We start from the raw sequence: 27,498 nt of genomic DNA on the forward strand, positions 1-27,498 counted from the left end.
ACAGGAATACTGAGAACGTGAGGCTCTTATTATGAGCCACAAGAGAGCCTGTTACTACCATGACCTCTCAGTTTTATCTTACACAAATCAATCCTGAGAATTCCTATCTTGGCTTACGATCAAAAAAGAAAACTCTTTCCTGGCCTTCCCTACCAGCCGTCAGCAGCTCTCGTTTGGCTTGGCGCTTTGCCAAGGTCCTGAGAGGCAGGAGGTGTGACAGACCTGAGCAGGAGATGTTACAGACATGAGGTGTGTGGACGGACGAAACCGCATGAGAACCGGTCATTTTGCACAGTCTCTCTGCAGAGAACCCTCTTTCACCTGCAGTCCCAAATCTCCATCTCTATATTAGCTTTAAAAAAAATCATTTCCTAAACAGAAATTTATTGCACAATACTCCATGCCAGGCCTCCTCTGCAGCAGGACAGCTTATGGATTTAATATTTGGCACCTGTCTAGGCAAGGTTGCCTTGAGAAAAAAAAGAAAGGAGAGATTTTCATACCAATGGAACCCAGATAAATAAAAGACAAATAAAAACGGGGATTTAATACCGGCGTGGTTCCTACTTTAACAGTGATGTTGAGGGCTGCTGGGTAGCTCGCTCGATAAAAGCGGCTCTGGCGGTGCATGAGTGAGCACCATGGTCTCGGGTGCAATTTGACCCATGCCAGCGCCGACTGTGTGCGGCAGCCCCACCGGAGCAGAGCTCAGTCAGTAGGGATATACAGTACAGCGCTGCAGTGTCACCATGTCAACTGGTGATCGGACAAGACACAAGAAACCCGGTTGCGGCTTAAAGCCTTGAGTGAGGCGACTGGACAGAATATGCATAGATATAATACAATTCAAAGAGCACAAAAAAATGCCTACAAGATGACAAAAAATGTCTATCGAGAATGACAAGAAGGCAATGCTTTCACAGTATACAGTATTCAGCATTTCTGTTTGAACAAAGGCAATGGACAACACTTGAGCTGATTGCTGATCAGTCTCAGGTTAGCATGTCTGTGTTTGAGGCAGCTGCTGTCTAAGGTCCTGTAGGCCTCTCTGTCAGTGCTAGGGAACAGGCACAGCTGCTGTCCAAGGTCCTGTAGGCCTCCCAGTCTGTGGGAGGGAACAGGCACAGTTGCTGTCCAAGGCCCTGTAGGCCTCCCAGTCTGTGGGAGGGAACAGGCACAGTTGCTGTCCAAGGCCCTGTAGGCCTCTCTGTCTGTGGGAGGGAACAGGCACAGCTGCTGTCCAAGGTCCTGTAGGCCTCCCAGTCTGTGGGAGGGAAAAGGCACAGCTGCTGTCCAAGGCCCTGTAGGCCTCCCTGTCTGTGGGAGGGAACAGGCACAGACAGAGAGGCCAAGGCCCTGTAGGCCTCCCTGTCTGTGGGAGGGAACAGGCACAGCTGCTGTCCAAGGCCCTGTAGGCCTCCCAGTCTGTGGGAGGGAACAGGCACAGCTGCTGTCCAAGGCCCTGTAGGCCTCCCAGTCTGTGGGAGGGAACAGGCACAGTTGCTGTCCAAGGCCCTGTAGGCCTCCCTGTCTGTGGGAGGGAACAGGCACAGCTGATGTCCAAGGCCCTGTAGGCCTCCCTGTCTGTGGGAGGGAACAGGCACAGCTGCTGTCCAAGGCCCTGTAGGACTCCCAGTCTGTGGGAGGGAACAGGCACAGCTGCTGTCCAAGGACCTGTAGGCCTCCTTGCCACAGCTAACAGCAGCCAGAGGAGGAGCAGCCCTCTGTACTCCGCCTCCCCTCACCCCTGTGGTCACACAAGCGATACTCTCCATGGACAGCGAATGCCAAAGGGCAGGAAAAAGAGGCGTTTTCACTCAGGACTTCAAAACCTGAGAAATAGGGAAAAACCTGAACAGTGTTGAGTAAAGAGCCAACAAATGACAAATGACTTTTACAATCTGCATATCAAACATTTACTGATTTATTTACGTGGCACATGACCACAATTTGCACATGAGCTTACGGAGTCTACTAGCACATCCCCACAAATCCCCAGATAAGGAATGCATTTATAACTGAAAATCTAAATAGGTCAAAATGTCACACTTTAGCATAAGGTGGGAGTCTATCATGATTTAACATTTATGAAAACTAAATCTACCACATCATTTTTCATATTTTATATGAATGCAGTTTTTTTATGGGTGTCCCACATTCTAACACTGAAAATTACCACCGAGGCAAAGCCTGACCCACATGTCAAATATAAATTTCAATCAATATTTTTAAAGGGTGAGGAATGCATAGCCTTGAAAATGAAAATCGAATATGTCATACTTTATTCATTGACTCTGCACCATATATTGAAAAAGAATTAGCCATGAACTCATGAGATTGAATTCCCAGATTGTTCATATACATATGAATTGTGAATGAAGGTCTGTGAGCTCATCTGTCAAGCATAGTGTTCATAGTGTGTTAAAAGGCAATGTGCATGTTAAATTTCTAAATGAATTTACAATACAAAACTGCTCATGCAGTTCTAGTCATAGTTTACCATCCTAGCTAGCAGTTAAACGAAAAGTAAAACTAACAGGCTAAATTGATTGACTGACTAACAAGTGACCCCTGTAACTACCAAACTACTACTGCCCTCTAGTTCAATCAGGACAGGCAAGGAATGGTCTCCCCTTTGTTACGTCTACATTTTTTAGGGGGCGTGGCTTAGAATGTCTACTTTTTACTGCATTTCTGTCCATATGGCCTGCAATTATGAAAAAATAATGTTGTTGTTTTGTTTTTGTTTTTTTAAACCATCCTTGCCATGAGCTAGCTAGGATGGTGAACTATTGTGTTTATGCAGGCTGTGTACGGAGCCTGTCAGGGCACAGAGTTCAACCCCCCCCCCCCCAACACACTCACACTCCCCCTCCCCCCAGACCACATCTGTACAAATAGCCTAAGTATCATGGCTTCAATCAAGCCTTAAGTAGAGTCCAATTTCTTAGTGCTGGGCTAAAACAACAACACTGGCCTTTTTCAAATAAGATTGGACACCCCTGCTTTATGTGGATGCATATTTCTATTTACTGCAGTGATACTCAATCCAGGTCCTGGAGAGCCACAGTGTCTGCTGCCTTTTTCTTCCCCTTTAGATCAGCCACCCGATTCAGACCCAGCAAAACCAGGTGAGCTGAGTTAGCTGTGCAATCAACTTATTTAACATATTCACTTTCCTTCCTGACTCTCCCCATATTAGATCAACTAATTGTTTTTTTATAAATGTCTCAATTAGAATTTTAAAAAAAACTTTGACCATTGAAATACAGGTTTCAATTCCTGCAGGTCACAAGGTGGAAACAAATTGGTGGCACTAATCATGAGGAATCCATATCTTATTTCCCAAACACTCCTGTAAAAGGTTACCATGAGTGCTGCTGTGCTGTAGGCACAAAATGGCAGCAAACATTTTGTGCCCCCCAGTCTTTCGAAAATGTGCAGTTGTAATTGCGCCGGTATTGTCAAAATCACTTCTTTTATATGCATGCTTATATGTACGAATAAAATTAGACTGAACCTTGTTGGTCTCAGAAGCTGAAATGTCACAAAATGAATGTAATAACACCAATTATTTCTAAATTTGCATAATGTAAGTGCATACCACACACCATTATACACTGGAGAAAAAAGGGGAATCCTGAGGGAGTGGGTGGTGGAGCTGGTGGAGGAAAGGGGAGGGGGGGGGTTGGATTGGACAGAACCAGCTGTCAGTCTAATGCAGGGGTGGGCAATTCCATGGTATATATGCAGGTTTCGTTTCCACCAATTACCCTGGCTTAGTTAGCCAATTAATTTCACACACCGTTGCCAAGTCCCTCATAAATTAGACCACGGGAAAAATGTTTCCAGAAAGATCACTGGCAGAGAAGATCCACTTGGCCTGTTTGGCACCTTCATCCATTGTAAGGCACACCTGCCATTACAGGCGATCCTTCACCCCTTCGGGCTGGTAGCGGAAGCCCAGGAGAAGCAGTAACACAGACAACACACCCCGTCTCCCTACCACAGCATGTCCTCAGACCGGAGCGTGTTGTCTGATCTCAGTACCACCGCAGATGCTCTGCAAGCTCCATCAGTTTTAACTCATTTTTCAATCGATCACACTTCTGTTCTCCTGCTTCTTAAGTCATTATTAAATGCTGAAATCTGGATTATTGTACTGTGTTGTGATGCAGTCTGCAGATGTATTGCCCTGTATTAAGTATTGATACGTATGCCTTGAGAGTATGCCCTCCTGGTGAGGCCAAAAGAAAGTTTCCACTGTAGAGGAAAACTAAGTCCAATCTAAATCATATAGGGGCACAAGAAAAGCCTCCCGCTCTGACATTAATGAGCTTAAAAATGATTTGGCGCAAGTCTCAGATAATATAAATGATATAAATGCACCATTTAAATCAGTAAGAGTAGAAGTTGGAATGAAATCCTGACAGGGACAGACCCTCCTTTTGTCCTCCTCTGGCCCAAAAGAAACTGGCTGGCAGCGGAGCTGGAGCTTTGTTTGGTAAGCAGAAAGCTTTCAGCCAACGCCACCGACGCCCCGTTTCACTTCCAAACTAATCCCCGGAACCGCCGGAGCCAAAAGTGCTGAAGTGAAAGTGTTTGATTCCGATTTACCCCTGGGGCCCCGGCCCGATTAAACAGCTGGGTGATGAAAGAGAAGCAGAACCCGGGGGCCCAGCTATCACTGTTATTGTTTCCAATGCTCTGATTGGTCCTGGGGTCTTCACAGCACTGTTTTTCTGGTGGGCAGAGCGATAATCATTGGCCGTTAAGTGGCTGCGGATATTTAACAGCCAGTACATTTGTTCTTGCGAGGCGGGATTGAAGAAGCTCCACTTCCTGATGGCTGTGTTCCATTTTTACACCCGATGCTCAGTCATTTTCACTGCTGCCGACTGCCGCACACCTCACCGCCATTAGATCAGGAATGAAATGCGCTCTGTCCCTGCTTTCTAGCACACACCCTCTCTCTCATGCACACACACACACATACACACACAGGCACACACACACACACACACACACCCGTGCACGCATGCACACACACATATAAACGCATGCACGGACCCTCACTTATTCCTCTGTGAAGATTTCAAGCAAATGTATGCTAAAATTCAGCTTAAATCCAGCTTGTTCTGGAAATTCCTTGTTGGTCCAGGCAAATGGCTGGGTGTACGAAGGTATAGCTCTTCTCGCACTCTGCATATGGATTAGATCTATGCATATGAATTAGGCCTGTACCTATGGGAAGTCTGTGTTAAAGGAGTAGATACGTGCACTGAATGCACACATCCAGCACGTTTGTACAATATGGAGGTGATCTGCACAGCTCTGCACACAACAGCTCTGCAAAAATGGATCAGCTCTGCGCATACAGGACAGCTCTGTGCATGTGGTGCACCTCTGCGCATATGGTGCAGCTCTACGCATATAGAGCAGCTCTGCGCATACAGGACAGCTCCGTGCATATGGAGCAGCTCTGCGCATATAGAGCAGCTCTGCACATACAGGACAGCTCCGTGCATATGGAGCAGCTCTGCGCATATGGAGCAGCTCTGCACATACAGGACAGCTCCGTGCATATGGAGCAGCTCTGCGCATATGGATCAGTTCTGCGTATAGGGAACAGGTGTACAGGTCAGAGGTTCCGCTCACTACCTGTACATGACATGAGTGTGGACCAGGTGAGCAGAGAGCACAGTGCGTAGACAGGATATACAGACTAATACATCGCAGTTCTGTACAAAGGGCCCCCTTGTCTCCTGGCAATATGTGCATCATGAGTCATAATGTATTTACTGCAAAGCATCCTGAATATTAAATTGAAATTAAAAATAAAAAGTGGGAACACAGCTTGGCCAGAATGATAAATTTGAAAAAAAATGTTAATGTCGATATTGGCTCTGTAAAATTTGGTTCCAATCCTTTCCCTTCCAAATGCATTTCATCTGCAGTCCATCTGGGTTCCCAGACTATGTGAGAGAACACTGTGGTCACAGATAATAATGGCCCCTCATCAGCACTGCCCCGTCTCCTGAGCCGGGATGGGTATTGGTGCCTAATGATGCCGTGCACCCTCTCTATGTTACAGAATCAGCCGTGCTCCCCTAGCCCGGTGAGGGAGGGAAGCCAGCGCATAGCAGCACACCCAATCAACCCCCCAACCCTCCTCCCCACCCCTCCCCCACCCAGGAATGGATCCTTTATTTGTGGCTACATGGAAACCACTCCACAGTTCTGGGTGGAGTAGTGCAGGACACTAATGAAGACTAGTGTGGAAAGTCGTCCATACCACCCTTTTTCCTTTTATTCCCCTCCTGCCATACATCACAGTGGACCGCTGGATTAACCCCATAACCCATAACTCATAACCATAAACCAGAGATGTTCCCCCAGATCCAGCCATCAAGGTGCACCTTGCCTATCCAGTCAACCTGCATTAAATCAAGGGAGAGACGGGATGGGGTCAGGGGTCAGTAAAGAGGAAGAGCAGATGGGCCGCGATTGGGGGAGTGAATGTGAGCCAGTTGGTTTGGGTCACAATCCATAATTCTTTTGGTTAGCTGTTGTTTCTGCCTTGCTTCTATCCCATGAATCCCATTTTGCCCAGTCTCTTACTTATTGTAGAGTCATGGACACTGACCTTAGTTGAGGCCAGAGAGGCCTGAAGTTCTTGTAGGAATTTTCCCAGACCGACCACTCCTGGGAAGATTCACCGCTGTTCCAATTGTTCTCCATTTGAAGATAATGGCTCTCACCCTGGTTTGGGGAGATCCAGAGCCTTGGAAATAGCTGTATAACCCTTTTCCAGACTGACTTATTTCAACAAGCTTTTATCTCATTGCTTCTTGAATTTCCTTTATCGTGGCGTAGTGTGCTTGTCAAAACATTGTGGTGACTAATTTACTCTGATGTTAAGGTTATATTTGGGTGAGGTTAAGAGTCAGCTGGGCTGGCTGCAATCAAGCCTGGCTATGGTTCAATCAGTTCAATATAAATATAAATTAAATTTGGTTAATTGGTTGATTGAGTAACTAAGGGGGGATTACTTGTTCACATGAGCGATATGGGCATTTGATTATTTTTCCATTTAATAAATAAAATAATAATTTTAAAAATATGTTTTGTGTTTCCTGTTTCCCTTTGTCTAATATAACATTTAGTCTAAAGATCTGAAACCATTCAGTGTGACAAATATTTAATAATATAAGAAATCAGAAAGGGGCAAATATTTTTTCATGGCACTGTACATTAGTATGGTCTCAGGAAGACTTCTCAAGGGGCTGATTTCCCTGAAACAGAGGACCATAAAGAATTAATCTTTATGGAAAAAAAAAATCAAAACAATTATATGAAAAAAGCTAATGGTCAATTCTGCTTGAATAAATGTGGCCATAAAATTCCATTATTAGGGGAAAAATTTAATTTAGTTTCATTATCAGCTGAGCCACAGCTTGTAAAGGTGCATTACTCCAGGATTATAGAGAGTCTCTGATTTGTTCTGCTTTGCCATTGTTTAAAATTTTTGTCTCAATAATGCACCTCTAAATATGTATGAGCTGTCACACAATTTTAACTGAATTATCATAATAACTCAACACATTAAGAATTTAATGTGATGAGGTGTGAGGGGCGTTATTTAATATGGATTCAATTGGGAATGATGCATTTATTCACACATAATTAAATCAGAATCATTGCCACTCTTCATAAAATGTTGGCAGTAAAGCTCCTATCCAGCTTGACAGAGAATAAGCATTCTCAGTGATCTAGCTGGAATGAAATCACAGTAAAATACAGAAACTGTGAAAAAATAAACCATTTAACCAGTAGAAAAATCTCTCATGTTGCTTTATTGTAGATGTAAAACACATGCGTTTATGACACTAAATGTGTACTTGGAAGTCCAAGTTCTATTATTTTAACTATTGAAATAATAATGGAGGCAAGTGTAAATACTTAAGTACCGTTACCTTACTTAAGTAGCGTTACCTCGCAAAAACGAAGTCCAAAGACTGAAATATTCTTAAAGGTTTCTAAGCATTTTAAATTGCTTTGAAACATTCTGTATGAGCAGGCAAATAATTTGGGCCAAATTTGAATGTGAAGTGGAAAAAAATAGATAAGTAAAAATGTGCCAGCAAGATCCTCAAACTTGCAGTATAAGAGACAAAGCACAAAAAACTATGAAGTGTATAGATTCCAGGGTGGAAGTACAGTAAATGGTGTAAATGCTATGAACAAATATACTCAAGCACTCCTGTCAAAGCTATGTGACACAATGCAGGCACACATTTCACACTACATATGCCTTCACGCTTCAGGGCTGAGAAGCAATTCAGGCTTATTGACTTGCCCGCACAGGTTACCCTGAACACCCATTCTGAGCCAGCCAGAGGCGGTTCTGCCTACTGAATCTGGCTCCTCCCAAAGCCTCATCCGCTTCACCACCTAGGGAGCTTCTCCTTGCCACCTTCACCCTTGCGTTTGTGGTGGTTTTATGCTGGGATATTCTCCGAAGCACATCGTGATGAATGTTTTGTAAAATGCAATATGAAAATAAACTCTGATGAAATGGCAATGGTTTTGCTTGCAGCCTGTGCTTGAAGCTCTCTGATTGTTGCAGATGTACTTCTGCCCATCATGCAGGTGACTATGTGGATCCAAATGGGAATTGAGACGATTGCTCAGCGCCATGCAAGAATGACTGGAGCTTAACATGGGCCATCAAACAATATATTTTTTAAACAAGCTGATTCTGCCTCTGCATGCATAATTTAACTCTTTGTAATGGACGTATTTTTATACATTTTTACTGAACAAGAGAAAAGCCATGGCCGTGGCAATTCCCCCTTTTGAGAGCCTCAGGTCTGCACTTATTGAGTTTAGCCTTTCCAAGAACCGTGAAAGGTTGAAGCTATGGTGTAAATAAACAGCCCGTAGATGTTTACCTGTCCTGTCACCTTATTGATCGCGTTGATTAAGATCCATTATTGGAAGTCATGGTGATTTGTTTCGTCACACATGCAGGCTGTTACTTTAATTATGCTCCTTTTTCTTAATTCCAGCCCCAAGAGTTAGGCACCCATCTACAGGCTATCTGAAATACAGACCCTCCCTGGCATCACCTCGACAATTAGCTGAGACACCTGCGGTGATGCTTTAGAATCTGGGATTCGATTAGCCTCCTCTTAACTACAAACAATGAGTGGATCTTTCTTAATGCAGTTACTGACTTACACAGATTCACACATCCCTGCCATGAGCCCAAAGGGCTGAGATAAGAGCCGTATCCATTTTCTATTTTAAACATAAATATATATATTTTTAGTTTTTTTTATTCTCAACCACAAATTAATAGCCTGCTTAAAAACTGAGACTATGATGTGTAGTTCCTCTCCTATCAGTTTGTACTCCTGTGGTGATGCTGGAGTTTGGTATACAAGACTGCCATATAATACCAATACACAGCTGAAGGACATATCCCAAACCATATAAACTGCAGAGCCTCCTCACAACTGAAATCATTGAATGAGGATATTTTCTAATTGCAGTTACTCACTGAATGCAGGTATTTTATAAACGTAGTCACACTCTATTCACCTCTGTTTTCTACCCTATAAAGCTGATCCTAAGACAGCAACTAAATCCCCATACCATGTGTTCCACATTGGAGCGCTTTCAGACAGGGAAGGGGTGCAGATTTCTGGAGTGGGAACTGACAGAGTCACTATAGTCAGAGTGAGCACACAAGAGACAGTAGAAAATGCAACTATACATTTTAATACATCACCGAACTCATTCATAACTTAACTTATAAGTCAGACACACTGCAGTCATAATCCGTAGAGAGCCCCAGGCACACGGAGCAGATAAACCCGACCGTCTGAAATCATTCGCACCGCTACTCATCTGCGTTATCGTCCGGCCACTAAGTACTGCTGCAGCGAACTGCAGCAGCGAGCACCGCTGAATTCGCATATTCATGATTTACTGCATGTCCTGCAGTGGCTCAGGCGGTTAAAAAAAATCCCAAACTGCGCAAAAGTCTCAGTTTTGTTTTGGATGCATAAATACATGAATAGGTACATTATGCGTATATTATGTGTATCTCTACAGAGCGAACGTGAAATGTGACAGTCAACAGCAGTACCAGCAGAAGGTACTGCAACAGTTTGATGGTGCGAATATTCAATACAACAAAGCCTCTCCACCCAGCTCCCTTCCTGCACTGGATGCCTGTCGCTCCCGCACGGGCTAATGAGCAGCAAATGTGCGCTTCCTAATGCTTCAGAGATATTACACGTCTAGGATATTAGGATGGTGTGAGAGATTAATTGGCTGAAAGTGCTGTGCAATCACACAGCACGGTGGGAAACGACAGCCTGTGAGAGAGTCTGTGCCGCTTTTACACCACGGCTCGCACTTCCCCAAATACACCCTCGTGAGATCACGAACGGTCTCTGCTGCCTCACGAACCACCCATACACCTGGGAGAACCAATCGCTTTCAACCCGGACTCGCAAGAACGCAACATACAAATTCAAGGAGCCACATTGATGGGGAGAACTGGCAAAAGAAAGATCTTCAGCTGGGGTGTGTGAATAAAGGGGGCGGGAGGATAGGATGTCACATGACACATCCCCCTAAAGAGCTGGCTCTGTTTGCAGACACATCCCACGGCCTGGTATAGAGTTCTGAACACGCTTGTCCCACTTAATGGCTGGGATTATAACGACTTCACATACAGAGGAGTTTGTTTTCTAAAACAATGAACATTGAACTTCCTTTTACATTCTGCGAATTGCATTATTTACTGCAGCGAATTACTGAATTACTGAAATCTTCTTTGGAACACTCAAAACAACCTCTGTAGTTCAATGACCCATAGCCAATGGGAATGAGGATTGCTCTGTAGCGCGCTGAACCATAGCCAATGAGAATGAGGACCGCTTACTACAATAAATGCTGAGTGCTGTAAGTCTGGAAAACAGTGAAGCATTTGCCCCGATGGAGGTCAAAGCAATCATGCCAGCTGCTTCTGCTCCCATGTCCTCCTCTGCAGCCCGGAAGAGTTTAACTTTTAAAATGCAGCTCACCTCCCTGATCTCAGCTTAAGTCTCTATAGGACAGAGCCCCAGGAGTTTGAGAGCCCCTGTCAGATCCAGTTCTGCTATTCATTGTAGTATCGACCTCTATCATGCTTCCACTGGTTCTTTTCCAGCACAAGCTGCTTTTGATGTGATGCTTAGTTGGGCAAAACACACACACACAACATACACACACACACACACACACACACACACACACACACACACACACACACACACACAAATTCACCTGAATTACTAGGTAGCGAATAAAAAAATTGAAACTCCAGTGAATGCTGGGTCACCAATGCCTGTATGTGGGAATGATTGACAACATCATCAATACATTAAATATATTAATCTGAAGGCAGTGGGAAATGCTGTCTCAGGTGTATTTCCAGAATTTCACAAAAACAATTAAATGGGCTGAGGCCTGGTGAGCAAAATAACCTCAATGTCACAGTGTGCTTTAGACAGGGACACAGACCTCCATGGACACAGGGACAGGTACGCCCACAGCTGTGCTTTAGACAGGGACACAGACCTCCATGGACACAGGGACAGGTACGCACACAGCTGTGCTTTAGACAGGGACACAGACCTCCATGGACACAGGGACAGGTACGCACACAGCTGTGCTTTAGACAGGGACACAGACCTCCATGGACACAGGGACAGGTACGCACACAGCTGTGCTTTAGACAGGGACACAGACCTCCATGGACACAGGGACAGGTACGCACACAGCTGTGCTTTAGACAGGGACACAGACCTCCATGGACACAGGGACAGGTACGCACACAGCTGTGCTTTAGACAGGGACACAGACCTCCATGGACACAGGGACAGGTACGCACACAGCTGTGCTTTAGACAGGGACACAGACCTCCATGGACACAGGGACAGGTACGCACACAGCTGTGCTTTAGACAGGGACACAGACCTCCATGGACACAGTAGCCATATGGAATGCAGGACGTGTAAATTGGAGTCCCCATCTTAATCATTATCATTCAGCTGTCTGACTCTGGATCAAGGCTGGGGTGCTACACCACCAAGCCTCCATCTGTCATCTCTTTCACAAAAGCACAATTTCCTTCTTTTCTCCTCCCCTGTTTTTCCTCCAGCTTTTCATTCTCCATCATCCACTATTTATCTGAGCAATAAGAGCATTTATTTTAAAAAATCCAGGGACAGGGTATTTGGAGGTCAGGTTTGCAGGGGACAGAGGCACAGAATGAATGAAAACAGCAAAGTAATATGAAAACATTAATGATGACAGGAAGACAGCTGTTTAATTTTGTGTTTTTTTCTGTTGTTTTGTTTTTTTTAAATGAGTAAAACAAAATAAAACATTTAGTGATTTATATTTGCCAACCGGGTGCTTATGCTTTGAAAAAACAAAAAAAAAAAACAATTTGAACAGTTAGGGCGTGGACCATGTTGTGAAAACCATGGACAATTGTGGGTGGAGTAAGACTGAATTTTTATCAAATACAAAATTAATATTGCTGGGAAAATGATTTGCGGTTCATTTCATTTGCATTGTTAAGTTTTTGCTGACGTGTACACGTTTACAGTACTCTGGATTAATCCCCCACTGCACCTACATTGCATTTCAGAATTTAGCTAAAGTTAATATCCAGAGCTTTACACATGTTGCAAAGGTTACATTTTTACAATTCATTTCTACAGGAAAAAAATTTCCTGAAGCATTTCAGGTTAAGCATTACGGGTATAATGGCAGTTGCAGTTATCAGTCACTAGTTTCCTAACCATTATATGACACGGTCCCCCCCACACAAAGGCCCTTCTTATATGTCAAGTATCTTGTTCTGTCAGAACCTGTGATAGCCATGGGGAAAACCAGGCTTATTCTCTTGTGAAGGGGTTTGGCAGTCTGGGATTGTGTCTCCAAACGGACTGCAGCAGATGGAGTCATCGTAGATTCACTGAAATCCTGAAAGCTTTAATGCGCTCAGGACTGCGCATGTTTAAAGTTGGTCAAAAAAAGTGTCTGCAGGAGATTAACAGCATCAAAGATATCCGAATGCTTTCTGCCTTTCCCACACTGCTACTTATGAATATTTTGCTAATCTCTAGGGTTTGTGTGCATGGCTAAAATTCCAAGGGCATATAAGTAAGCAAGTAAGTAAGTAAATAAATAAATAACTAAAAGAACCTAAATGGCAAAGGAATGTTTTGGTTTTTTATAGTTACATTACAAATGCGCATGCATTATTTTATTTTTGTTTTTAATTTGGTTATGTCAGAGTTCATTTTGGATAGTTTCTGTTTTCATTACTCTTTTTTATGCCTCTATTCTCCATAAATCATTTTTTATGCTTCTCATCTACATGACATGTGCGTTTAGTTCTTTTTCATCTTCTGGTAAATAATAACATGCCAAAGAACTCATTTCAATTTAAGACAGAGCCTGTAAGAAATGTTCATCATGCTAATTGCCTTTGAAGTAATTTCATATGAGACTTGTCTCATTTTAACATCAATTAACACATAGACTATGCTAATTAAGACCAAACACAATGGAATGAATACAACAGAAGATGAAAGCAATTACATGCCATATGAATACAATGTTTTAATTTACATTAAATGAATCCTGCAGCTATGTAATATAGATTTTTAAGGATGTCATGAATGGCTTGTGTATTTTATACAAGTGAATACAAGGGGAACATTATCTGAACAAACAATTATAAGGAACAGTACATTCCCCCAGCAGGGAATCTGTCTCATTAAGAAATGTAAATAAATTAAATATAAATTCTATTTATGGAACATCTTTAAGACAAATGTTTTCTGTACCAGTGTTTAGAATGATAATGGGTACAGTGACATACAGAAAAACCAGTCCTCCAACAATAATTACACAACATGGCACCTGACTAAAAGATATACTTTGCCAGGAAGTGAACCCAAAACTCGTTCAGCAAGGTGACATTCCTTGTTTCATTTTTGTCCTTTTCACATTTGTGAATTTTAAGTAAGCAATAAGTAAATATACAGGGATAGCATTCACAATCCCACTTTCCTTTCAGAAGATAATTTTTGGAAGAATCCCAAATTACTTCAGTTTTAAGTTACTCCCACAGTATTTGAGAGGAAAATAGCAAAACATCAATTCATATTTGAAACACGCATGTTATATTGGAAGTTTAAAATGCTAACAAGTTAATTTACAAGAAAACATTACTACAGACATCGTATTAGCACAGCAGAACACATTTGCCAACAGATATAACTATTGACATTTTCTGTGAGACGTCATTAAAAATGCAATTTATGGAAATGTATACTCCACGCCGGTTGGGAATTGGGGGCATGAGTGGACTACAAAACACATAAATGAGAAATACACAGTGCAAGGTTTTTCCCTTTCAATGCATCCACCACACTTTTTTATGAATAGCTTTGGCTGCAGTGAACTCTTTAGTATACTCATCATATAGTATATTTATCATTTGGAAAAACCAAGCTGCATCACCTTCTACAAACTACCACATAGATCACTATGGTTATCCCTCACTTGCTTTCATAGAAATTACATAAATACACACCAATATACATACGTCCTTTTTATTGCAAAGGCACGTCTCATTGCTTGAATCCTTTTGGGTAAAACACAGCCGCACAGTTTTGCTTTTGCCATTTTGACCGAGTTTAACGTTAGCTAGCTTGCTTCAGGTCCTGTTGTCGCTGACCGAGTCAACAGAGTGAGTGTACCCTTAGTGAAGACGGCACCAAAATCAAGCACCAAAATCTGCATTGCGATTCGGTCCAGTAGGTACCAGTGTATGGGAACGAGTGCTACTGGATTCAGTACCCAACTCTATTCATGACTCAGACAGCTACATGAATACAAGGTTGGGCCTAAAATCATGGACTACTACTGTTGGCTTCACCAAGCCAGAGACCTGTTTATGGGGCTGCAGCTGTGTACTATTGGAGTCTGAACTAAAATCTAGGCCTGCCATTAAAAGTATTGATATCAAAACGAGGCCAAAAAGGTTACAACAAACAATGTTGGCTATCTTAGCTCACGCAAAATAAAGCAGGCTGCATTACAAAGCAATGCCACCCAATGCTTCCTAAATTATTTAATGTAACTTGGCCCTGCATTGTTTCATTTCACCATTTGTTTTAATTAATACCAAGTTATAATTAATGACTTAGACTTATACTGTATGCGTGAGTAACTTGGAATTTTTCTCCATTGAAGGCATTTTTTGTTGAGATACATTTTTCTCAGTTGTAAACCCTTACTGTACGTGACTCTGGAACGAAGGGCCCAGTGAATAGATGAAGCAGTGAACAGTAATCTGCAGGCTAACAGCAGGCAGGGTGGCGCTCACCATACTCGCTGTCGTAGAACACGATGAACTTGTTCCAGCGCAGCTCGGTGACCAGGCGGAGCACGACGTCGTTGAGCCTGACGGGCGGCCGCGCCGCCAGCGTGTAGCGCTCGCCGTCGGGGCTGGGGTTGAACTGGCAGGCGGTGCGCGGCGACCCATCGTTGTTGCGCTGGACGAACAGGTGCGGGATGTGCATGGCGTCCGTCAGGGACTGCAGCGCGCTGGCCGACGCGCAGCCTGTCGAGCTGACCAGCGCCAGGATGCCCTGCGTCATTAGCTCACATGCTAAAGAGAGACAGACAGAAGAGAGGAGTCATTAGCTCACATGCTAAAGAGAGACAGAGAGAAGAGAGGAGTCATTAGCTCACATGCTAAAGAGAGACAGACAGAAGAGAGGAGTCATTAGCTCACATGCTAAGTAGAGACAGAGAGACAGACAGAAGAGAGGAGTCATTAGCTCACATGCTAAATAGAGACAAAGAGACAGACAGAAGAGAGGGGTTATTAGATCACATGCTAAAGATGGTTGGACAGACAGACAGAAGAGTGGGGTTGTTAGCACACATATTAAAGACAGACAGGAGAAGAGAGGGATTATTAGCTCACGCAGCAGTTTAATGCATGTGATTACCTTCGACTGTATGTATAGCCACACACACACAGTGAAACACCAATTAGCCACTCAACAGTAGAACATGCAAAAGGCTGAATCCCCAACATGATCAGATATACTTTTGGAAAAAAAAAAAGATTTTTTATTGGGCCATCTGCAATATCAGATCTGACTGCAAACCAGTGTGGTATCTTTGTTTCATATTATCCTTATGGAATGCCCATCTTGTTTTTGAAGGTGCATTCCAAATTCAACACAGCAGCAAAGGTCAAGATGATTATTTCAAAATATTGCACATATGCATGGGGGAGTGCTACTCTGTAGTCTGTGGGTGTGAACGAAGTACCACAATGTGTCACGATTAAAACAATGATCAGTCTAATAACACTGCAGCCGTGCCCACATTTTGTAACCTAATGTGGCAAACTGAGTGGTGTGAACTGAGATTTTAACCTTCAAAATGTCTAACAATTACTGCTGGCACCTCTCATTTTTTCTGGAGAAATGCAGCACCTGCCATTCGTTACTGAACAGTTTTGCTTTGATTAGCCCCCCCTCCCCTCCACCCCCCTTTGTGGCCATGATGTCTCTGCTAATTGTGTTTTCTTTCCAGCGTAATTATTTTACAGTCATTCCAAAAGAAAGGCTATCACAGGTGCTTGTTTAAAAACTCATAGGATCAATACCTGTGAAACAATCTCGATAAAACAAGCAGTCACAAACGGGAGACGCTGTAATTTCTCAGGGTCTGTTGACTGAAATGAAGACAGAGGCAGAAGAATGTCTCCGACTCATTATTATTCAAGACCAAATGAGTTTGGATTTGGATTTGCACTTCATTAACCCCCTCTTCTGTTGCTTGTGAATATTGGATTTTGCCTTCTGATAGGCTGATGGATGTGAGATTGAGCTAGGCATGCATCCAATGGCATCTGGACACTTATTAAAATGTTCTGTTCCTGCATGCACACTGCTAGGTCTAGGAAGTGAGTGTCCTTGAACAACAACTTGGATTTTTCAATCCGGAGTTGTCAACTTTGATTCACAATTTAAGTTTGAGTACTAAATTTTCTCCTCATAAATGCTATAACGTGTGTCTTTGCAGGTGTGCAATGATAGTGATAGTGAGCCCAGACACTAAAACTTGCACCTGTTTAATTTTGGTGAAATTCTGTGTGAAGATGGACAGGAACACCTTCATTTAATTATGAGTCAAGGTTAAGGACTAAAGCTGATTAAATACAGACCTCTGCTGGTCTTCTTTATGTGATGACTGTGTGCCAAGTTACAATGGGTGTTAGAATCATGCAGGTTTATCTTCAGTTCACATTTTTCAAATGCCCTTTTGGAACCAGTTCATAACTTTGTCAAAGAAAAAGTGGCTTCAATGAGTGCAAAGTAAATGTGAAAGTAACAAGCACAAGCACCCACTGTCTATGAAATGGAATCTCACAGTGCACCACGCACTATTCTGACATTCCATAGAATAGACTCCTCAAAATAAGATGCCATTCAACTCAGTACATACGCCTGTCTGTCTGAATAAGGCATAGTTGCAAAGATCTAACACCACAGCTACAGGATGAATCCATTGTGAAGTGAGTCTGCAGTCTCTTACATACAATTGTTTGGCTATGTAATTGTGTATGTTCATATAATCAGCAACTATGTCCGAAATACCTGATATTTAAAATCCTTGATTTGAGCATAAAGGTATATTAAGGCAAAGGAAAAAGTCAGAGGTATCGGCCTGTTGTTTTGAGCCAACATATGCTACAACAGAACAGGTGAGTCATCCTAGGACATCAGCTAAGGGGGAACTATTAGCGTGACAAATTGAAAATTTATCAGCAGAGTTGCAGCGGTGGCCTAAATCATTGTAAATCACGCGCTTGTTGCACTTGCTTACCGAATTTCATTCATGCAGGATACAATAAAGCCGTACAACAGAATGGGTAATGAGGAAGCTTCTTTTCCAAAGACACCTTGAAGTGACATGCGCACCCCCTCCCACCCCACCCCAGTCAGGTGATCCCTGTCTACCAGCCACATCGTTCTGCCTCTGTGACCCCACTGCGGAGTCATTTCCACAATTATACAGCTTTGTAAACCCATGTGCATATGTGTTAATCACAAAATACTGCATTTTGAGGAAAATGTTTGCGTTTGCCGAAAGCCTCGTAAGACAGGAAATGACATTGGCCGGCCCTAATGCTAACATTAGCCTGCTCTCCATCAAGGTCTATCAGCACAGATCTTTGACAACAGCTACAGCTGTGTATATATTCTGTGCTTCAAACAACATGTACTTATCACTGGGCAGATTGAGACATGGGTTAAGTCTTAATCAAAGAGCCTAAATCGTACTCCTAGAGTAGTAATCTGTACAGTGTATTACAGCCTGAGGCAATATACATACAGATTTTAAAGCATGGTTCATTTCCAACATACCCATGTGTCCTATTTGATGGCACATATCTTGTATCACTCTTTCAGAAGAGCAGACTGTCCACAAACATCGTTGCATAATATTCAACAAGATAATCCTATGGCTCAGGTGGTTGAGCATTGTGCCAGCAATGCAAATGTACTAGTGGGTTTGTACATGAGACAACATATACTGAAAAATATGTGCATTCATATATGATGAATATTTAATTCAAGGGGTATTTATTTCCATACCTATTTCTTTCATGACTTGGCCTGCCAATCAACATGGAAGGGACGGGGTTAGCTATGATCACAGAGGAGAAGAATAGGCAAGAGTAGGCCATGCTCCCACAGCGGGGGCTAACACAATCCGTCACGCTCCAGGGAGTTAGTATTGGACTAGCAGTCAGAGGACTTACAAGGCGTCGTGGGCTATACAAATAACAAAAGCCAAAAAAAGTGGATCCATACCATTAGACGTGACCCAGTGAGCACAAGCCCAAAAGAGGCATAAAATAATTAATAGATATTTATTTATTTAATTGCTTATGTATTTATTTTATTACCAATGTATTTATTTAATTTAGACACATTTGGTCTTCCATAAAAACAGGGATAGCCTACAGGTTAACAACAGCAGTGGTATTGCTGGGCATAACTTAGCTCTTCTCATGATGAGCATACAATCAGAAAACAACATTAAGTAGCCTAGGCTGAGACGAAAAAATGCATTTTAAAAATATATTGTGTTACACACATTTACATCTAGCTAGCTTGCTAGCACTAGAGAATTAACTGTTACATTTGAGCCAAATACTGTTCTGCGTCGCACTGAACCAGCTCTGCTGGACTGGAACATATTTAGCATTTCTAAGCATCAGGACAAAGTAACAGAAATGTCAGGAGTCGCACTGGGGGAATGTTGAAGGTGGAATAATGACAGCCCTCCGTGAGTGAAGAGAGGACCTTGGAGTCCTCACTAAAGGTAATTATGATCTAATAATAAGAGGGAACACGCCATGAAGCAAAATTGGCAGAAGCCATCTGTCATTTGGCCAATCTCTCAGGAGTGGTGGTGGCGGGGGAGGGTGTTGTTGGGGTGGTTTACCATATAACATGCATATAGCACATCCCAGTACGCATCTACTGAAACTTCAAACACTGAATTAAAAATAATAGCCCAAGCTTCAAATACATTGATACAAATACCTTAATACATTTTTATTAAGCTGTATTCATGTTGGAATAAACATCAGTATTTTCTGAGAGGTTTACAATGTTGTTATTGAGGTCTTAGTAGACACAGGTAATTATACTGTATTATACAGTGTAACTGCAGTAGAAGGATTCTGCAGTAGACTCAGTGCTTCTGTCTCTTGATTATAGCTGCAGGGTGTCACATACATTATTAAACTTGCATACGCCATGAAAAAGCCATGTACCTGCTGAGCTCAATAAAACATTTTCTGAAGTATTATAAAAAGCTAAAATAACAAATGGAAAGTGTGTAATTCTTTAATATTGGAAAGAGGTGCACTTAGAGGTCAGAGTTCAGACACAGAACCAGAGTGGAACATCATCTGTTTGAGAGAGCGAGACAGAGAGAGCAAGAGGATGAGAGCGAGAGGAGAGAGGATAGAAAAAAACGAGAGGAGGGAGGATGGACGAGACTGAGAGGAGGGGGTATGGAAGACAGAGGGGAAAGAGAGAGAGAGAGAGAGAGAGAGAGAGAGAGAGAGAGGAGGTATGGTAGAAAGAGGAGAGAGAATTAGAGGACAGAGGATGGAAGAGGGGGGAAAAAACAGAGAGGCATACAGAGAAAGGACGTTCTGCTCAGCATCTGCTAATACACCTGCTTGTTGTCTGCAGCTCACATGAGAAAATGTTAAACGAATTTCCCAAATGTCACTGTTTTAATAGCGCTCAATCAATAGTGCACACAACCGTGACAATTTGAATCTATTGATTCAACAGATCTGTTAATTCGATGGAAATGTGTTTGCATTCATGATACGAAGACCCCTGCCACCAAATAAAGCCTTTCTCCTGTTTTAGAATGAATCATGCAAAATCCATCATTATCCACCAGGTCATGCACACACAGTAGTGTTGAAGGTAGCTATCAGCAAGAAAATGCATTTGAGTTTTGAATAAATGTCTATTTTCAAAATGTTTGTTGCATATTAGCAATCACAACATTTGCTTAAAGTAGCTGCATTATTTAAAAGATGAACAACTTGATTTACTAAATTACAGTGGTAGACCTGAATGGCACTACTAATCAATGAGTTATTTTCAAAACTGTCTTTCGTGGGTGTAATACCACATGGACCTTGTCTGCTTTTAAGAGCCACTTCTCACGTTACACTCAATATATACTGCATAGTCATAAAACATTTTACTTATCTCATTCCAGTAAGTCTGCTAGAATAAATTGCAATTATAACTGCTCAATAACACATCAATAAGTGCATATCATAGCATTCATAAATACAGCGATGTCTACTTCAACATGACTAATAGTCTGATAATGTTAATATGGAAAAAGGGATAAGAATTTGGGAATTCCTTCAAGACATACAGCAAACAACAGTACTAAATAGTGTAGTAATAAGTGGCCATCTCAGCCAGGAAAATGTCTCAATCTGACCACCCAACAATTCATTTTAATTGCACATATTCTAATATGTATTAATGTTCAACTATCAACTGCAAACCGTGTATTTAAAAACAAACAAAAGTGTGTAGTTATTCATCATATTCTCATTTGTACTGCATTGCATAATGTTTTCACATATTGCCATTAAAATTACTCTTTTGTGGCAAAAAAAATTCCAAGGCTCGCTTGGAATTTTAATTTATGGACATTGGCTTTTTTGTTTGCTGACTTTGTATTTCTGTAATGAGCGAGCAAGACAAGGTTAATGATGCAGGGTTTTGGAGGGGAACATTGTGGAGAGGTTGAGAGAAGTGGCGATTGAGCTTGATGAACACATTAGCGAACGTAGACTAATCTCCAGAGCAACGACTGCCCAGCCCTACCCTAACCTAACCAGGAGGAAAGGCCTTATTTCTCATGTTCGTGCATAATGATGGACTAAAGGCTATAAAATCTCTGCTTCGGGGAAAAGCTGGCCTCTCCTACTTCAAGTCCTGTTTTATTGGGAACGAAGAGAGAGACAGACTGCTGAACAAACACAGAGGTTTATTTAAGGTAGCATCACTGAATGTGAACGGGCCAATAGAAGCTTCTGAATGGGTGGAATACTATTGGTGCATTTTGCACAGAGACTGATTCTGCTCAAGCTGAGGTCTTGCACATTGACACATTCTCATGCAAGTGCTAAACAAAGGACCGAGTTCTGCTGCAGTACTTACAGCAGCTACAATGCCATGAAACAGCAAATTCACCTTTCGATTGACTCAAACGCATCTACCGGTATGAAATGCTTCAAACAAGTCCGACACTTCACACAGTCAGTGACTTGTAGTTAATAATACAGTAATGGTGCAGGGGAGAATATTATGTTATTTTATTTTTTTAATGAATGACTTCGTCTTGGTCTTTGCCTAAGCATGAAGTCCAGCTACCCTATTTTCAGAAATAATCAAAGAGGCTAAGTGTAAATTTTTATTGTTATAAAGTTGAGAAACGCATTTGCGCGCAGTGTTTCCAATTGGAAATTTGCTTAGCTACAGTCTGAAATCAGCATTTTAAAGTTGATCAAATTCATGGACGCGTAGCCAGAGACAAAGTGAGTCAGGTTTGTCAGCCTGGGTCTGTCTACATGGACACTCATAACCAATCAGAGGCCAAAGCTCAGTCAACCTCTATCTGGGCCAAAGCGCGGTCAACCTCTATCTGGGGCCAAAGCTCAGTCAACCTCTATCTGGGGCCAAAGCTCGGTCAACCTCTATCTGGGGCCAAAGCTCGGTCAACCTCTATCTGGGGCCAAAGCTCGGTCAACCTCTATCTGGGGCCAAAGCGCGGTCAACCTCTATCTGGGCCAAAGCTTGATCAAACTTTATACTAACAGAAGGGAGAGGACTGCTCTTGGGTAACAGCACAGAGCAGTTATTTAATCAATGCTTTGTTTATCTCATTCTCAATCATAGACACACATTCAGACGTGCACACACACCTATGCGCACACACACACAAACAAACATGCGCACGCACACAAGCAAACGTGTGTACACACAATTTGTCCATCTCTATATGAAGGAGAAGCACACCAAAGGCAATATTCAAAAATGATCATTCTAAATGGACATCATTTAGCCTGATAACCAAGAAAAATCTTTTTTTTAAGAAAATGCTTCAAAATTTGATTTCTTAAAATCAATTATGTATAGAATTCTTCAAATATTTCAATATTTCAGGTATTTTATTTATCTTCAGGGGGAATAAATAACATAAGGGAACAAAAACAAGGCAATGGAAATTGGTTTAAAAAAAGCACACTGATTTCCATAGTCAGGTCTTGCAACACATATCAAAGCAAACAAGCTACAATGTACGAAACTACTGCGATTATTCAAAACAAAAGACCTTAAATGTGTTGGGCAGGTCTTTAAAATGAGATGATTGTTGATTGAGATGAAAGCAGGCAGTGAAGGGTAGAGATCCGACACCCTCACACTCACTTCAATCTCCAAAACAACACAAATTGAACACGAGGTTTCATGCTCAGAAAAACAAGGCAAGTATCCAGACAGGTAGGACACTATTTTACAAGAAAAACGGGCAAACTTGGAAAGAATTAAGGGCAATCAGTGTGATTTAAACTGCCAGACTTTTGGCTGCTCTCTTGCCCGGGATGTGATTACTGGATTATTTGTGACTCTTTATGTAGCCACAGGGCATTAAATTCACATATTTAATAAAAGTCACAAATGGGGATTTTCATATCTTTCATCATAGCAGAGTAAATCAAATCTAAAATGGCATCCAACCCCATACCCCTCTCATGTCAAACTGCTGAATCTAAGCAGGGTTTACCATCCTTTACACTTTTCATGGTTAACTGCTAAAGCTAAGCAGCCATACCACCCTGTACTCTTCTTATGGCTAACAGTTGAAGCCAAGCAGGTGTGGGCGTGGTCCGTTCTTGTATGGGAAACTTGCAGGGACATTCAAGTTGCTGCTGGAAGATGGGGAGCAAGTAAGGGGCATGAGGGATGGGTGCACTGTGCTATATAAGATGGCATCCTTCAGATGAGATAACCGGGTCTCTGTAGCACTTTCTGAAAGCCCCGGGGTCTTAACCTTTGTGTCCTGGACAGATTCCTACCAAAACATACATCTGACCCTCTATATCCCTTCTATTCCGACCTCCCCCCAAAGAAATCCCTACCATTCCGACCAACTTTGATTCCCCAGGTTGTCAGTGCAAAAGAGACTTGAGTTGTCAGTTGACCTACCTGGTAAGGTAAAATAAATCGGCCCACTGACTGAACCTACTAAAGTTTCATATTTTCAAAGTGCCTGAAATTGCTGAACAGGTTTTCAATTAGTGTAACAGTACCCTAGATGATGCTGACTGACCTTTTTGTGATTTCTCTGTTGGTTTCATTCAAATCTAAAGGCATAGCACTTGTGACATATCTCACTTTGATGTCTGACAGGCTAAATATTAAGGTATCTCAACTGCTCTCTGAATTTGGCACTCTGGACATTGTGGCTGACTTCTTTACAGAGTGATTGACAGGCACCAACATGCATTTCTGTTTTTTGCCAATCCCTGACACTTCATAGATAAACCACATTGAAATTAGTCCCTCGTTCTCGTAAGGGAGCTCCACACTGATTGGATATTCTAATTCCTACACTATGCACTTGTAATAACACTAACTGCATGTGTACTAACGCCTAATGGTAATGGGTCTTCTAAGCATCACCATTTGCAGTTCTGCCTTTATTTTAATTGAGAAATTGAAAATGGAAAGTATGGCGGCTTTACACCGCTTCAGAAAATGGGATGACAAGAAACCATAAGGGATGAGACATCAGAGATATCTCATTAGGATCCGAGCATTCCGTTTAAGTTCACAAACACCATCTAACTGCACAGGAGCAGTTTGGCGTTAAGCAGAAATGGCCATTGTGCTGAAGGAAATGGCCTCCTTAATTGGTAATCGAACCGAGGTTTTGTAATAAAAGGGCTTTCTTACCTACCCCTGAAGCTTTGATGCTAATACTGAATGCAGGTGGCCCCTTTCTTAGGAGGGTCCTAATTAAAGGCAGAAAACATCGGCAGAAGTTTAAAAAGATGGAGATGAAGATCATCTAATTGTGTAAACCTTGCAGATGTGCAAGGTTTACGCAATAACAGATAAACAACATCACAAAAAAAAACAAAGTTGTTAGGCGACATTTGGCAAATGAATAGTTACTTTGGAAAAGCTAATAATTTAATTTAATTGTAAGTCAAAGATTAGTCAAAGACACATGTTGATTGGATGTAGATGTTTGTGTGTTTATCACTGGACTCGTGAAACACTCTCCAACAGTTCTCACTAGTGTATCAGCTGTGTCTATGTACGGAATACTGCAGTGTCACTGTGACCTCAATACGCAGCAATGATGAGGTGAGATTCAGAATGTCTGCATCCTTTGGAGTGTTCAAGGGTTCACACACAAAAGTTCAAGTATAGATCCACACACACTCACACACTCTCTCTCACTCACACACACAGATACACACCCACACACACACAAACAAAGTCAACCGCTCACACTCCCTCTCACACAGTTCTTTCTTTCTCTCATCTGGGGACTATGCAAACTGAAATGACAGGAGCAAAAAATAAAACTGCCTCTGGCCATATTTAATCTCTGTGGAGTGTGTGGAGTTCACACCACGAGAAACCACTCAACATTCCCACAGCACAGGTTCTACTCTGAAGAACTGAGTAACACGGACGTGTGTATGTGTGTGTGTGTGTGTGTGTGTGTGCGTGTCACCTGCTCACCAGCCCCTTGGGAAACCAGGGCTAAAAGGGTTCCCAACGGTTGTGACTGTGGCAACGACAGTAGGTAACCGGGCACCTCACATTCCCTGGTGTGACCAGGTCCTGAACTGAACTGTGATGCTGCTCATCCGTGGTTGGCTGGTCACAGAGGTTGAACTGTTAACTCCATTCCGTGAATGTGTGCCGAGTTTCTCTGAGGACATAGTGAATGATTCATTTTGTTGAATGATTCATGACTGCGGTGTTTCTTCAATCAACAGCTCCAGCCGGATTAACATTTTTCGTTCAAAGTAAATTAAGCTGAAAGGGGCTGTGGCGTGTTTGCTCAAAAGCTTTTAAAACTGTTTTGGTATGTTTCAAAAAGCTGTAATGCATTTTGAAACCAAACACTGTTTGTTGCTGTGATTCCCACTAATCTGCCTGACAGATGGGTTTTTGTGTTTTCAATTAAGAGCTTAGGAGCATATGAGATTTAAACCCAGATTCATCCACATCACATTATGTCAATTAAACAAATGAATCAAATCAAAACAAATGATACAATTTCAGAGAGGAGAGAAATTATTTTCAAAAATGCTTCTGATATGGCAAATAAGAAGTACATTTTTCCCTCTACCTCCTCTCCTCACTCTCCCTCTCCCTCCTCCCTTCAATCTCTCTCCCCCCCTCTCTCTCTCACTGGCTCTCTCTCTCAATTCAATTCAATTCAATTTGCTTTAATAGTATGACAAAACACTACATTCTGCATTACCAAAGCATACAATAATAAAGAAAACGTGCATCCAACACTAAACAATACATATACACCAATGACTGGGAACAAATAAAGAATATTCACACATGAAAACAATAACTTTTCTCTGATTGGGGATTGAAAAATAAGAAAGGAAGAAAATTGAAGACCATTTAAAAAGAAATTATAATTAATGATATTAACCCTCCTGTTCTGTTCATTTTTTAGGTACAGCAAAAATGTTCCCGGGTCAATCCCCATACAGGGGGGGGTTTGCAAATACATGAAATGAACCATTTTCATTTAAAATGTTGATTACACTAATTAAGGCCAGTAGAAGAAGTTACATACTGAAAAAATAATTTTAAGTATTTTTCCTAGATTTTCAAACTTTAAAAAGGGTCAATTTGACCCGCAACATAACAGGAGGGTTAATGATAATGATACTGATGATAATGACAAATATAATCATATAATGATATATAATAAGGTAAATAGAATAGATAAATATAGTTTACATATTATGAGCGATCCATGATCCTCTTTCTCACTCTCCCCCTCTTTTCTCTCCCCCATCCCACCTGCCCTCTCTCTCTCTCTCTCAATTACCTGTACTGTTGGAGGTGGATGCCGTCTCATGAGCTGACAAAATATTGTAGCTGGGTTCTAAGTTGTGGTATACAGTGTACTCTGAATCTAGAGACCCTGTCCATTAGCATTCCCATCCCCACCATGCCATCTACCTTGTGGCAACCATGGAATTTTTAAAAACAAATTTCAGTAACACTGTGCTGTCTAGTTTACCTGGACAGAAATATACCAAAATAAAAATAAGCCAGAATGCATTCCGGATTTGTTATGACTGACATCAGTTTTTCTTGTCTTAAAAAAAGATTTGTTCAAAATAATGGAAACTTTTCGCAGCAATATGAAAACAGCATGAACTGCTTGAATCATTGATGTCTCTGAGACAACAGACAGACATACATGCAGCTAAATGGATAGCTGTATGTGCCCTGGCTACATAAAATAAGACTAGAAAGAAGATGGTTTACACAGTGAAGGAAAAGCGCTCTCCCTCCCCCACCACCCCCCCCCCCCCCCCCCCCCCCCCACACACGCACCCACCACATGTTGAGTGTTGAAACAGCACTAAACAATAGCTATCATGCTAATAAAAACTGGATGTTTTTACAAAGCAGCTTCTGGTATGTGAATCATTTCCCATAGCACTACAACAGATGGAACAAACTCATGGAATGACGGTGCATTATGTAA

At 42.0% G+C, this 27,498-nt stretch overlaps 1 protein-coding gene across 2 annotated transcripts in view; it reads right to left on the reverse strand.

Moving 5' to 3' along the window:
- grid1a (glutamate receptor, ionotropic, delta 1a) overlaps positions 1-27,498 on the reverse strand; it is a 266,451-nt gene that overhangs the window by 106,502 nt on the left and 132,451 nt on the right. For both annotated transcript variants that reach the window (XM_035401218.1, XM_035401219.1), the window contains exon 3: positions 15,470-15,754. In XM_035401218.1, the coding sequence (XP_035257109.1) occupies positions 15,470-15,754 (285 nt within the window). The remainder of the gene's footprint in view (positions 1-15,469; positions 15,755-27,498) is intronic.

This window comes from Anguilla anguilla, chromosome 18 (genome assembly GCF_013347855.1).
Source record: "Anguilla anguilla isolate fAngAng1 chromosome 18, fAngAng1.pri, whole genome shotgun sequence".
In the NCBI taxonomy this organism is placed as follows: domain Eukaryota; kingdom Metazoa; phylum Chordata; class Actinopteri; order Anguilliformes; family Anguillidae; genus Anguilla; species Anguilla anguilla.